Source organism: Ranitomeya variabilis, chromosome 2, assembly GCF_051348905.1.
Source record: "Ranitomeya variabilis isolate aRanVar5 chromosome 2, aRanVar5.hap1, whole genome shotgun sequence".
Classification (NCBI taxonomy): Eukaryota; Metazoa; Chordata; class Amphibia; order Anura; family Dendrobatidae; genus Ranitomeya; species Ranitomeya variabilis.
The window spans coordinates 129,311,937-129,326,062 of record NC_135233.1 but is presented as its reverse complement, the minus strand read 5'-3'; the positions used below and the strand labels follow the sequence as shown (position 1 = coordinate 129,326,062).

Genomic DNA, 14,126 nt, shown 5'->3' with positions numbered 1-14,126 from the left:
TGTCCATATTGGGAATTACCCGGATTGTCCAGGGTAGTGCCATCCAGAAAACTGGCGCAGCATGAGAGATGTCCTAGAGACAGGATTGTAAGTTTCAGATTATGGAGGATGTTTGTCCTCACATCATAGCTGATACCCTGCTCTCACTGCCAGGTGCAGTGCCCACACTGTTCCTGGCAGTTTAACCCCCTAAATGCTGCCATCAATATCGATAGCCACATTTAGGAGGCTGGAAGATGGAGGGGGCTCCCTCTCATTTCCGGTTGGTGCCTCTGTAGCGTCATCACATGGGCCCAATTGTTGCCATGGTGACCAGAGGTCCTCAGGACCTCTAATTGCTCTGACACAAAGAATAAAGTCATCTAATCACTTATACTGCATGAAAAATAGTGTAAAAATAAATAAAACCAGTTCTTCACTTGCTCTTGATTTGTTCATTCTGCCTCCGAAATATCGCAGTAAGGCTCGGCGCACATTTATCTTCCGCTCTGCGGTGAGCGCTGACACCAGGGTGAGAAATTGCTGATCATCTTTTAACCCTTCTAACTTACTAAGAGAATTTTTTTTTTTTTTTTAAATGAAGCAAATGTAAAGTAGATATGTGGGAAATGTTATTTATTAACTATTTTGTGTGGCATAACTCTGGTTTAAGGGCATAAAAATGAAAAGAATAAAATAAATGTAAGAATTATCATTCTCAGAATCAGTGGGATCCATTGAAGTGTTCCAGAGTTTTCACCACATAAAGTGACACTGGTCAGAATTGTAACATTTGGCCTGGTCACGAAGGTGAAAACATGCTTGTGGGGTGAAGGGATTAAAAATAAGCCGTCTTCCCAGCACCACTCTTAGGCCATGTTCACACAGTGCGTTTTTTACCGCGGAACCGCGGCGGTTTTGCCGCTGCGGTTCCGCAGCTGTTTTCCATGCAGGGTACAGTACACTGTACCCTATGGAAAACAGGACACACTGTGCACATGGTCCGGAAATTTTAAAAAAAAGCCGTGCTGAATAGCTCCCGGAAAAAAGAAGGAGCATGTCAATTCTTCTTCCTGAAACGCAGCGGTTCTGCACCCATAGACCTCCATTGTGAGGTCAAAATCGCAGTAAAACACGCAGATCAAAAATATATCTGCGTGTTTTACTGCGGTTTGATGTGCAGAACCGCTGCTGCAGGAAGTGCGGGGAAGCGGGCGGAAGTGCGTGGGCGGAAGTCCGTGGGCGGCGTGTGTGGTCCCGACTGTGTCACGAAGAGACTGTCATCATGGAGTTATACCGTCGCATGGGGATCGATGTCGGGCGTCTGATTGATTTGGTAAGTCTGTGTGTCCGTCCCCATGCGACGATATGCCTCTATTGTGCTAAGTCGCCGTATCGGACTACTACTCCCATCCGGTATTAGGATGGGAGAGTTGTCCCTGTGTCCGGCGACTTAGCACAATACTAAAGTTCACACCAAACACAAACACACAATACACAAACATGACACACAGTACACTACATACAACACATAACACAGAGTATATACTCACCAACAGCACACTTGTAGGCGAAGCCCTCGATCCTCAATGAAAAAATCCCAAAATAATAAAGCAAATCCATACTCCCTGTCCGCAGAATCCATAACCGAGTGTCCCACGACGATCGGCTGCTCTCCGGCGATACACTGCCAGGAGCGAAGCTCCTAGCAGTGTATCGCGTACTGTCCCTGAGCTCAATGGCGCCGGCGTCTCGGTTAACGGCAGTACAGCTGCGTTGAACTTTCCCACGCAGCACTGCCGTTAAGCGAGAGAGCCGGGGTCAATGACCGCCGGTTAACTCGCTCGCGCATGCGCAGTGACACACCGACAGGAACTATGGCTCCTGTCAGTGTGTTGCTGCAGCCGTGGAGAGCAGACATATCTCTGGATGTGTCTGTTCTCCATGGAAGATCTTCGTTGGACCCTCGATGGATTTCTGCGGACAGGGCCAGGGAGTATGAATTTGTTTTTTTATTTTGCGTCTTTTTCAGGTCGAGGGTCTTCAGGACGGATTGAGCGTACAATAAAATATGGTCAAAAAGTGTGTGTCTTTATTTCATTAAAATATTTTTTTTCTAGTGTTTGTGTTTTTTTTTTTAACCCTTTCATTGGATTAATAATGGATAGGCGTCTTATTGACGCCTCTCCATTATTAACCGGGCTTAATGCCACCTTACAATAGCAAGGTGGCATTAACCCCTCATTACCCCATATCCCACCGCTACACGGGAGTGGGAAGAGAGTGGCCAAGTGCCAGAATAGGCGCATCTTCCAGATGTGCCTTTTCTGGGGTGGCTGGGGGCAGATGTTTGTAGCCAGGGGGGGCCAATAACCATGGACCCTCTTCTGGCTATTAATATCTGCCCTCAGTCACTGGCTTTACCATTCTGGCGGAGAAAATTGCGCGGGAGCCCACGCCAATTTTTTCCGCCATTTAACCCTTTAATAGGATTAATAATGGATAGGCGTCTTATTAACGCCTCTCCATTATTAACCGGGATTAATGCCACCTTACAATAGGAAAAATACGTGCAAATGAAAGACGTGGCACTTAAATACGGGATACGTGGCACTTAAATACGTGGCACGTGGCACTTGTACGTGATACGTGGCACTTAAATACGTGATACGTGTCACTTATACGTGATACGTGTCACTTATACGTGATACATGGCACTTATACGTGGCACTTAAATACGTGGCACTTAAATACGTGGCACGTGGCACTTAAATACGTGGTACTTAAATACGTGGCACTTAAATACGTGGCACGTGGCACTTAAATACGTGGCACATGGCACTTAAATACGTGGCACGTGGCACTTAAATACGTGGCACGTGGCACTTATACGTGGCACTTAAATACGTGGCACGTGGCACTTAAATACGTGGCACGTGGCACTTATACGTGGCACTTAAATACTTAAATACGTGTGTCCGTCCCCATGCGACGATATGCCTCTATTGTGCTAAGTCGCCGTATCGGACTACAACTCCCATGCGGTATTTAGGATGGGAGAGTTGTCCCTGTGTCCGGCGACTTAGCACAATACTAAAGTTCACACCAAACACAAACAATTCCAGCAATTGTTTAACATTACTTGGTCGCGCTATAGATTATGAGATGACACTATTGTATTTATTGTAGGTTCGGGATTATCCGGCCTTGTGGGACCCAGCTGATGAATCCTACAAGGATAAATATTTCCGGGAACTAGCCTGGACTAAAATAGTACGAGACCTTATCCCAGATTGGGACAAGTATCCAGGGAGTACACAGCAGCAAATTGGTAATTTTATTTAAATTTATTTAGTAAACCTTGAGTATATTAAAAATATAATTTGTTTAGATCTCACAAAAAATGTTGTTGTATTTTGTAACCTTTTTTTGGTAGATAACGATGTGAGAAAACGTTGGCGCTCAATCAGAGACCGTTTCACGAAGTTCCTGAACGAATGTTCTAAGAGTGGCTCTTCGCCAAGCAAAAGTAAATTTCCCTTTAGCGAAGAGCTGCAGTTTCTTGTGTCCAGTAGGACATTGAGAAAGTAAGTTAAAATCCACTCCACATGATTATTTAAATATAATATGTTGTGCGAAAAATTGATGTTTTTTTTTTCTCCAACAGGACGGAAGGAAACATGTCGGTGGGTGATTTGGAGGACAGCGACAAAGAGGATGGAGCAGGCAGTTCCTCTGGAGTGGGAGGGACCATCTCTACCTCCACTCCCACAGCTTCTGCTGAATCAGCATCCACTTCAGCAGCTGCTGCATCAACATCTAGTTCAGCAGCTGCTGAAGCATCTGATTCCGCAGAAGCTGTGAGAGTGGAGAAGAGAGCTGTCTATCCGGTGGCAGCAGAGAAAAAAAAAAAAAAAACAAAGAAAAACCAAGATGACCAAACTGTCCAAATAGCTTGCGACACGTTAGATCTATTAAAAAAATCAAGTTCTGATGACCACTGCGACTCCTTCGCAATAACTGTGGCAAGAAAAACACGCTCCCTGCCACCGGATAGACAATCTCTTTTCATGTCCATGGTCCAGATGTCCCTCACTGCTCTGGAGGACCCTGCTCCGATATCTCCATACAATGAAGTTCTGATGGGGGTGTTGGGACTTTTCAGGCCCCGACACCGAACACCGGAAACACCAGCTTCCAGACCCCAGTATTTGGCCCACAGCCAAGTTACTTCTGGAGATAGAGGAAGTTCGCAGCATATGGGGGGAGCACCATATCAATCAGAGGGATCAAATTTCCTCTATTCTCCAGAATATACTTTTCTGAATTGAACGTGGGCAAAAGTTTTCAGTGGCACCGAGTTTTTTTTTGTTTGTTTTTTAGCTCCAGTTGCCGGTTGCCTTTGAAAGGGGCTTTTTTTTGTTTTTTTCTAATTGAAAAATCTTTTGTAAATATTGCAAAGAATTTGTGTTCTTTTAAATATATTATATTTCACACATAATATTCTCGTCTTTATTACAATGCGGTCAAGGCCGCTATCCTGGGTTTATGGGCTATCAATTAGTGGTTTATGTGTTGATGTGTTAACAATTGTATACGTCATACTGCTATTATTTTCATAAAACACCAAAATTTTTGTAGCCAAAAAAAAAAAAAAAAAACAAATTACACCCAAATAGATTTTTTATTGATATTACAACCAATTATTTAAAACTTTTTTTGGTAACATGAAACAAAAAAAATTTTTTTCAAACTTTTGTGTTGGTTGCTGGCGTTTCTCATTCTTCGGGATGTTGGCAAAACTGTTATCAGCGATGTCGGCAACATTTCTGGGGGGGTCAGTGTAGATGCATCCTTCTCTGCTGGTCAGGCTGCTCAACACCAGCACAGGAGTATTGCCAGTGCACGGCACCTTCTGGACTCATGAAGTAGTCAGTGAAGGATTCTCTCACACGCACACCCGAGTTGGACGGCCTGCCCAGACCCCCGTTGACCACTGGATTAAATACTGCCTGCTGGTACTCCACATCTACGTCAGTGTTGTACTCACGAGCATAGTTGTGGAGTACACAGCAAGCCTTTATCACAGCATCAACGGTGTCTGTGTCCAACTGAATGGCAGTGTGAAAGATCCTCCACTGACTAGTCATGATCCCAAAGGTGCATTCCACATATCTGCGTGCACGACTCAGCCGATAATTAAAAATCCTCCGTCGGGCATCCAGTCCCCTTCGTGGGTATGGGCGCAGCAGGGTTGTCGTTAAGGGAAACGCCTCATCCGATACCATCACAAAGGGCACTGGATGTGTGGAACCCGGCAAAGGTCTTGGGGCTGGGAGCGTGCCGCCATCTCGAAGAATTTGCATCCCAATCTGTGACGTTCGCAACACCCGAGAATCCCCAGTACTACCATAGGCACCAACATCAATGGCAACAAATTTGTAATGGGCATCAGCCACCGCCATCAGGACCACTGAAAAATACTTCTTATAATTAAAGAAGCGTGATCCTGATCGTGGTGGCTGCTGAACCCGAACATGTTTACCATCGACTGCACCTATGCAGCTTGGGAAATTGGCCACAGACTGAAAGCCTGCTGCAACCTGCAGCCAAGTCTCCTCGGTTGGGGAAGGCATCACTATAGGTTGCAACTTCTGCCAGATGACGGTACATGTACACCTCACAATGTTAGAGATGGTAGATTTACCAACTCTAAATTGGAGGTGCAGTGATGTATAGCTCTCTCCTGTGGCCAAAAATCTGCAAAGAAACAAAAAAGAAAATTAGAAATGTCACACAAAAAGGTAATTACAACATGTCACAAGTAAAGCCGCTATAATATGCGTCCAGCACCATTCAATAATGATGGCATTAACACCCAGCACAACACAAAGGGTGTAAAAAATTTAAATAGAAAGCCTGATGGGACTTGTGCACACACGCATGCGAGATATGACCGAGTGTTGCATGGTAATCCCCGGACCTGCTGCATGCACTCCGTTGTGGAGCGTGCGGCTCCATGTATTGGTATGTGGGTGCACACTCCGCTCCAGAGTGCAGGCGGCAGGGCCGGGGATTACCATGCAACACTCGGCCGTATCTCACGTGTGTGTGTGTATGTGTGCACCCTGTCCAACAGGAGGACTGGGTGGGTTTAATCACACATACTGGACACAGAGACGTGTAGAATAGAGACCTAACTACATTCCCCCCTGAAAAATTGTTACTTACCGCAAGGTGATGAGCAGCCTTTCCTCAGCAGAGATGGACTTCCTCATCACCGTGTCTTGCCGTTTTAAATGGGGTGCCAGGATGGTAAGCAGTCTGTCGAAGGCCGTAATTGGTAGCCGACAAAAAGAGATAAATTTTTCCGGATATCTGAAAAATTAAAAAGAAACACAAAAAAGGGTTACTTCACAAGTATTGCTAGCAAAAAAATGTAAATTAGTCATTCAATATATTTCTACTTACCTCCTCAAATCATTGTACAGCACATAAAAGTGCCCCTTCTCCGTTCGGTCTGCTACAAGCGGGTGCACCCACATCCTTTTCTGCGCACGTCTTCTCTGCCGCAGCCTCTAAAATAAAAAAAAATATATATATTTTGTAAACACAACAATGAAAAATATATCCAACATGCCTGGAAAACAATGTGGATTATGTAAGGGTACATGTCCACATTCAGGAAGGCCCACCCCCTTCTGGGACGCAATGATGCCAGATGTGTTCATTGTACAAATCCGGCATCATCGCACCCCACGCATAGGGCCCTGTTTTATTCCTTGCGGAGCCGCAGCTTCTCAGCAAGGAACACGGACATGCTGTGATCATAAAAGACGCGCAGCATGTCCAGAGTCGCAGGGCTGACGCATGACACACAGTGGACACGTGATTTCATGAAATCCCCTCCACTATGCTGTTACATGTGGACGCTGCATGTTTGGCGCTGCGGCCCCACGCAGCGCCAAACACACAGCGTTTCCAGAACGTGGCCATGTACCCATAACCCAATATATAAAACAAACAGACATCTGCTTACCTGACGTTTATGACGATTCAAGATTAGAAGAATCAACCCCAGGATCGCAATCCGGTGTGGTGTGCGGAGCTGGATCCGCGGGCTGTCATCTGGCCTACTCTCAGCACTCTGCAGAGCGCTGTCATTACAAACACGTCCACTCATTTTGGTGTGTTAAGTTCCAAAATGGAGGATGGAAGAAGAAAAGGGTTGGACAAGGAAATGACATCATTTTTTTTTTTTTTCCCTCCCCACTGCAGTAAACTTTATTTCTGTCAAACACAGACAATCTGCAGACAAAACTGCATCAAAAAACGCACTAAAAAACGCACTAAAAAACGCACCAAAAAACGCACCAAAAACGCACCAAAAACGCACCAAAAAACGCACCTGCGTTTTCTGCAGAGACCTGCAGTTCAGTCAGGAAAAAAAAAGGATGGAAATCCTGAACGTGTGAACACAGCCTTACTGTATGTGAAGATTACTGTGCTCTTGATAGAAGCTGGCCAGATCTTGTTTCTATGGATATCTCCAGTCTACATCTCAGTTGGCAACCCTGAGCCTGTAAATGCTAATAAGGTAATAATGTCGGAGCATCAGTATCGGAGAGGCTGTAATATCAGTGAGAACGCCATCATCATCATAAGCCTACAAGATAAGTTCATTTTGCTTGATAACTTTATGTAGAGCCCCAATTTTTAAGATTTGATGGAAAGACGGAAGGGAAGCTGCTTAGAGTTTACTGCTTTTAAAATCTTAAACTCATCATTTCCAATAAGAGGTTGGAATTTACTGTAAGTTGTGCTTCAGGCGTTACAGACTTTCGTATATGACTTGTCTACAAACAGGAAGTTTGGTAGAAACTTGCCACCATTCTATGGATAAGAACTTAATGGAAATACATAAAATATGCATCTTTTCTTGAGAAACAGTAAGCCTCAGGGCTATGATGTTCCAAAATCTCAAGTGCAGGGACAATTAAATTGATTGGTGTTTTCCTCCATCTACATCTCAGACGGGAAGCAGAGTTTCATGGTTGTTTAGGAGGAGGAATAGCCAGAGAATACAGTTTTAATTCATGTAATACATTTTTTCTGCAGGTAATACTGGCATTTAAGGCCTAAAAAAATTAAAATATGGCAAACTTTTGTGTTTTTTTTTTTTTTGCTATATATACTGCAATCACTTTTTTAACCCCTTCATGCCGCAGTCAATTTAAATTTTTGCTTTTCCGTTCTTTCCTCCCCTTCTTCCCAGAGCCATAACACTTTTATTTTTCTGTCCACATAAGATATATGAGGGGCTCATTTTTTTGTGGGACGAGTTGTACCTTTTGATTGACACCATTCATTTTACCACACAGTGTACTCGAAAACGGGAGCAAAGTTCCAAGTGTTGTGAAATTGTGGGAGAAAAAAAAAAATCTGACATTGTTTTTTAGGAACTGTTTTCATGTCATACATTTTGTGATAAAAATTTCCAGTTTATTTTATTAATTTAGTGGTGAAAAAAATCATAAGATTGCAAAAAAAAACAAAAAACAATTGTGGGAGATGTGTTGCTATTTTCTGAGACATGTACCATTTTTCTTTTTCGGCTGATGGAGCTGGGTGATGGCTAATTTTTTGCAGTGTGAGACAATGTTTTTATTAGTACCATTTTCGGATAAATGTGACTTTTTGATCGCTTGTTACAGTATTTTTTGTGGAATTGTGGGGGCCAAAAAACGTAATTTTGGTGTTTTTGAATTTTTTCCTTTTACGGTATTTACTGATTGGGTTAATTGTTTTTATAGATAGCTTGGACATTTCTGAACCCGCGATACCACATACCGGTACTTTAAAAAAAATTTTTTATTTAATATGTTTATTCTCAATGGGAGAAAAAGTGATATGAACTTTTAGAGTTTTTTATTTTTTTCATGTTTGTTAAAACTTTTTTTCCCTTTTTCTGTTTTTGTTTGCTCCTTAGGGGGCTTGGAGAAGCAATCATCCAATCACTTGTGCTGAAATCAAAGTCTCCTTTGAATCCCGGCCACAAGGAGGGTTTCAAAGGAGATGTGTAATGACAAGTACAAGTTAGCAATTGTTAACCTGTAATTGTTAGGGGCAGGTCCTGGCTGTAATACACAGACATCACCCTCCGAGTATGGGGTGGGCTCGCTGCTCCATACACTCGCTTCCGACATGCGCCATACATATATGGATGAGTCGGGTGTCGGACCCCCACTGAATCCCTAAAAATAGGTCATCGATATCTGTATACCCTTTAACCATACGACTTTTTTTCAGTTTTGTTATAATACCTGTTGAATTAGTGCCAATGCTGCTGTGATCACAAGACTTGAATAGTTAGGAAGTTCTGTCAGCAAGTTACCTTAGCTGTGTCTGCCCTCTGCCTCTCCCTATCTCTACAGTCTCTAAAGCATTAAAAATGTAGGTCTAGATTTAAACTTTGAATTCATACGTTCGTGTGTCACGGTCCGAGTATAGTCCACAATGCACTGACTAGCCACAAGTCTCCTGACGCAAACTTAACAGCCTCATCAGGTTGTGAAGGATGGCTGAGCAAACCTGCGGCCGGTTCATGCATCGCAGACTGTACTCAGACTGTGCTACACTTATGGCTGAATGAGCTCTTATGTTCATATGTTTTTAGGATTTAAATGGGTTGTCTAAAGATACAAGTCTGCAGTCACTCTATGTACTACGCACGCAGTGAGGATTCTCTGGAGCTGGTGCCTGGAGCAGGCAGTCATGTCACCCCAAGTATGTGATATGCATACTCCTGGCCACATTCCGACTAGACTTTTTCTGGCCTCTCTTGATCCACTTGCAATGAGGGGGCTGTGCCTGTCTAGTCGGGATGTGGCCAGGAGTATGCATATTGCATACTTGCGGTCACATCGTGTACAATGTGAGGATTCACAAGTCTGCAGCCACATAGAGTGGCCATATTCTGGCCAACTCCATTGAGTAGATCACTGGAGGTATGCTTGGTATTTAATTTATATTCATTCATATTTTGTGTTTTTATTGTATCCTATTGTTTTAAACACTTTATTATTAGATATACAAGAATTCATTGTGTTACATAGTCAGGAAAGATGAGGGTGTTTGCTTTTTCTTTTTCATATGGATATTTAGTATTCAGTTAAAGTGATTGTAAAGTCACCTTTACATATGGCAACAAAATACATGATATCATTGTATAATGATTTCTGGTTAAAAAGGCAAAATCAACATTCTGGTCACAAAAGTTGTCTTACGTTAATACTAAGTACAGTTAGATATAAAACATATAAACATAATATTGTAAACCCCTGTTCAGTTGGACTGTAAGGGGTTAACTCAAGGATTTCGGCTGTAACTTAATTCCTTTGAGACTTGAAGGCAAAATACCCAAATTAATCCTTTAGTGAGACTATAACCAGAACGCTTGATATAATTTGTTCCAGATCTCAATGAATCGTTTTCCTAGCGATGAAGCTGCAGACTGGAGCAGTGGTCAGTGACAGAAGCTCATGTCACAGACGGAGTCTTCAGCGTAAGTCACGGCGTGTAGGCTCAACTTTATTTCCATTTCCACAGACACCAAAACATGATTTCTTGGCTACGGATCACAATGAATAGTAATGTTCTTTGTCACATCTTTACAAGAATTTAGCGCCCACACTTTGTTATGACTCCTGTGGTGTTGTCTGGTTAGTACTTGTAGAGGAGTCTCGCTCAGTGGGCAGATTTAATGCGATCAAGCACATTCATATACACAGATATCAAAGATGCCCTAAAATGGTTGTTATTTTTATAAAGAGACTGTACTCATTATTACAGTATCATATGAGGATTGCCAATGATGTAAACCCAGCAAGTCTACTAAGTGACACTAAGGTTTACTTCTTAGAAATGTGTCTGCAGCGGAGAATTCAGCCCCCTAACTCATTCTGCCTCTGTAAAACATTGATGTTGCAGTATTCTCAAGTAATCAGAACCAAACCTACTTCATATGTATATACATAGATAGGCTGGAGTTTAAAGAATTGCTGCAGAGTTAGAATGCTTTAAAAAACAGAGGCATTAATAGTTTCTTTTTAGCAATTAACAAATTGACAGTGAATAAAAAAAATAAGAGAACTCTGAATGATGCCAATACTGTATTTGGTGTAACAGCCTTGTCTTTTCAAAGCAGCCTCGGTTCTTCTAGATCTAGCTTACATAAAGTCAGGGATTTAATAGTGTTATCGTCAGGTGTATGAGTAACCAGTTATACCAAACAAGTGATAATGAATTTCGTGATGAGCGAATATACTCGTTACTCAAGATTTCTCGAGCACGCTCGGGGGTCCTCCAAGTATTTTTTAGTGCTCGGAGATTTAGTTTTTCTTGCCGCAGCTGAATGATTTGCATCTACTAGCCAGCTTGATTACATGTGGGGATTCCCTAGCAACCAGGCAACCCCCACATGTACTTATGCTGGCTAACAGATGTAAATCATTCAGCTGCGGCAAGAAAAAGTAAAACTCCGAGCACTAAAAAATACTCGGAGGACCCCCGAGCATGCTCGAGAAATCTCGAGTAACGAGTATGTTCGCTCATCACTAATAATGATCATCATTTCCATATGTACTGTAGGTTGAAACATAATCATTAAAGGGAACCTGTCACCTGAATTTAGCGGGACCAGTTTTGGGTCATATGGGCGGGGTTTTCGGGTGTTTGATTCACCCTTTCCTTACCCGCTGGCTGCATGCTGGCTGCAATATTTGATTGAAGTTCATTCTCTGTCCTCGAGTACACGCCTGCGCAAGGAGGACAGGTACTCTGGAGGACAGAGAATGAACTTCAATCCAATATTGCAGCCAGCATGCAGGAAAAGGAGAGAATGTAAGGAAAGGGAGAATCAAACACCCGAAAACCCCACCCATATGACCCAAAACTGGACCCGCCAAATTCAGGTGACCGGTTCCCTTTAACTAAAACAGAAACTGCTGTGCAGGAGGTTTAAAACTGGGTGAGCAGCAGCCAAACTCTGCTCCGAAGATGAGGTTGTGGAAGATAATTTCATGTCACAGGTTATACACCTTGGCGAGACTGAGCACAGCAACAAGACACAAGGTAGTTACACTGCATCAGCAAGGTCTGTCCTAGGCAAATATTCGAAAACAGACTGTAGTTTCAGAATCAAGGTCTATGGAGGAAGCACCATTTTCTCCATACGTGCCTGTAGTAGTGTGTATGTATATATGGGTAGTGTTTCTCCTTATGGAGAGTGACATGCCTGGAATGTCAGTGTAAAAAGACTTATAGGCCATGCAATGCGCTCCTCTGGGAAATTAAATATGCAAATTGCCTCTTCAGAGGGGAAGGACTTGAAATCTAGTGCCACCTATTGGAAGCAGCAATCCTAAAATTCAATATTGGCCCTTTAACGAGCCTTGCCATATGACTTAGGAAAAAACCAAACCAGAATCTTAGTTTGCAGACACGGTATTTCAGGATGTTGCCCCTGGTCAGTGCAATGCATGAGCTCTGATTTGGCTGTAGGAGAGGCTTAACACTGGGATATAAGGGGTAATGGGTTCACTTCAAATAGATGGCACACTAGAGTTCAAATCCTCTTCCTCTCTGAAGATGCAATTTGCGTAAAGATCTATGTTTATTATAGATAACTGTAATGCTATGTTCTTTAGGTTAATGGGGCTGTCCACTACTAGGACAACCCCTTCATAAACTAAATGTTTGGCTCTGATAAAATAATAAAGCCTATACTCCCCTCCCGTGCTGGCGCCGTTCCCGCGGTGTCGGTACTTGCAGTCCCAGGACTTTGATGCGGTGGAATGACACATGAAGCCCGGCGCACACTGTCTTGAGGGCTGCAACTGCCTCCGGACTTCCTCTTCATATTCAGTTTGCCCGAAGGCGGAGACAGTGACGCTAGCTCTGATTGGACGCCGGGCATCACATGTCATTCCACCACATCACAGCCCAGGGACCGTGAGTGCCAACACCTTCTGGAACGGAGCCGGCACAGGAGATGAGTATAGGCTTTATTATTTTATCGGGGGCGAACATTTAGTTTAAGAAGGGGTTGTCCTAGTAGTGGACAAATCCTTTAATGCTTTACCTTACATAAGTGGCAGTGGAGCCTGAGATCTTTAATGGAATAACGGGATGACTTCCCTGGCAGTCGCTTTGTTTTAGGAGACACTAAGTTGGCCTATTATAACCTGTGTGTCCATGTGATTTCAGACACTCTCAGCTAAATTGTCTCTAGCATCATAGCTCTTTATTTAGGAGAGTCTCTGCTCTTTATGAATGCTCAGTGATTGTAATCAGGACTTGGATTTGCAGAAAAATCTCACTATTTGAAGTATGGGTGAGTGTGACTGGATGTATCCATAGATATGAGAAAATTCAAATTGGGCTACAACACAGTGGGCTAATGCTTACAAGTGGAATAATAGGTGTTTTTTATTTTTCTATCTCCTGTATTCCACGGGGGGTAATGGGCACTGTGAGTTTAATTACTCGTTTGTCTCTATTTGTTGTTATTTGACAAGTTTATATTAAAATAAAGAAGTGGAGAAACCCCCTTCAATTCAGCCTATTACTCTCGCTTTTCCCCAGTGGTTGTGTTCCAGACACTGTCAGTGTTGTGTATATGACCCATCACATGAGCCTCCTTTGTCCAAGTTTCTAAGCACCTCGGCGTCATCATATCCCTGCCGGTGACCGCCGTACACCATTCACATCTTAGTATTAATCTCCCAGAAGTGTTTGAAGTTGCAGTGAATTGCTGAGAGTTTGAACAAGGTGATTTATTGAGTTCTGCCACTGATGTTTCTGGTGTTAAATTGATTGTAAAAGATACATTTAGGGGAAAAAAAACCCTTTCTTTTTGTTACAATTAGTAAAGCCTTTCAGTTTATCGACACATGCTGACAAAATAGCTGTGACTGTGAGCGTATCAGTAGTGCAGGTTTGATGTGGTTTACATATTAAATGATGTATGAAAATCTCCATCCTTCATCTTCATTTGCATGATAAAAGATGTCTGCGCATTGAGCAGAAGAATGACGCTAAGTGCCTTCCTTTCCATTTGCTTAGGTATATATACACTGGTATATTTT

The 14,126-nt window shown here is 42.9% G+C and overlaps 2 protein-coding genes across 2 annotated transcripts in view; both read left to right on the top strand.

Moving 5' to 3' along the window:
- The window catches only part of CRIM1 (cysteine rich transmembrane BMP regulator 1), a 957,989-nt gene that overhangs the window by 212,929 nt on the left and 730,934 nt on the right, over positions 1-14,126 (top strand). The window lies entirely within an intron of this gene.
- On the top strand, positions 3,439-4,609 carry LOC143804672 (uncharacterized). The gene is made up of 2 exons (XM_077283002.1): positions 3,439-3,566; positions 3,647-4,609. The coding sequence occupies exon 2, from the start codon at positions 3,660-3,662 to the stop codon at positions 4,308-4,310; it is 651 nt and encodes a 216-aa protein (XP_077139117.1). The 5' UTR covers positions 3,439-3,566; positions 3,647-3,659; the 3' UTR covers positions 4,311-4,609.

Coding starts and splice junctions, on each gene's coding strand:
- LOC143804672 (XM_077283002.1), top strand. CDS start 3,660: ATGTCGGTGGGTGATTTGGAGGACAGCGACAAAGAGGATGGAGCAGGC.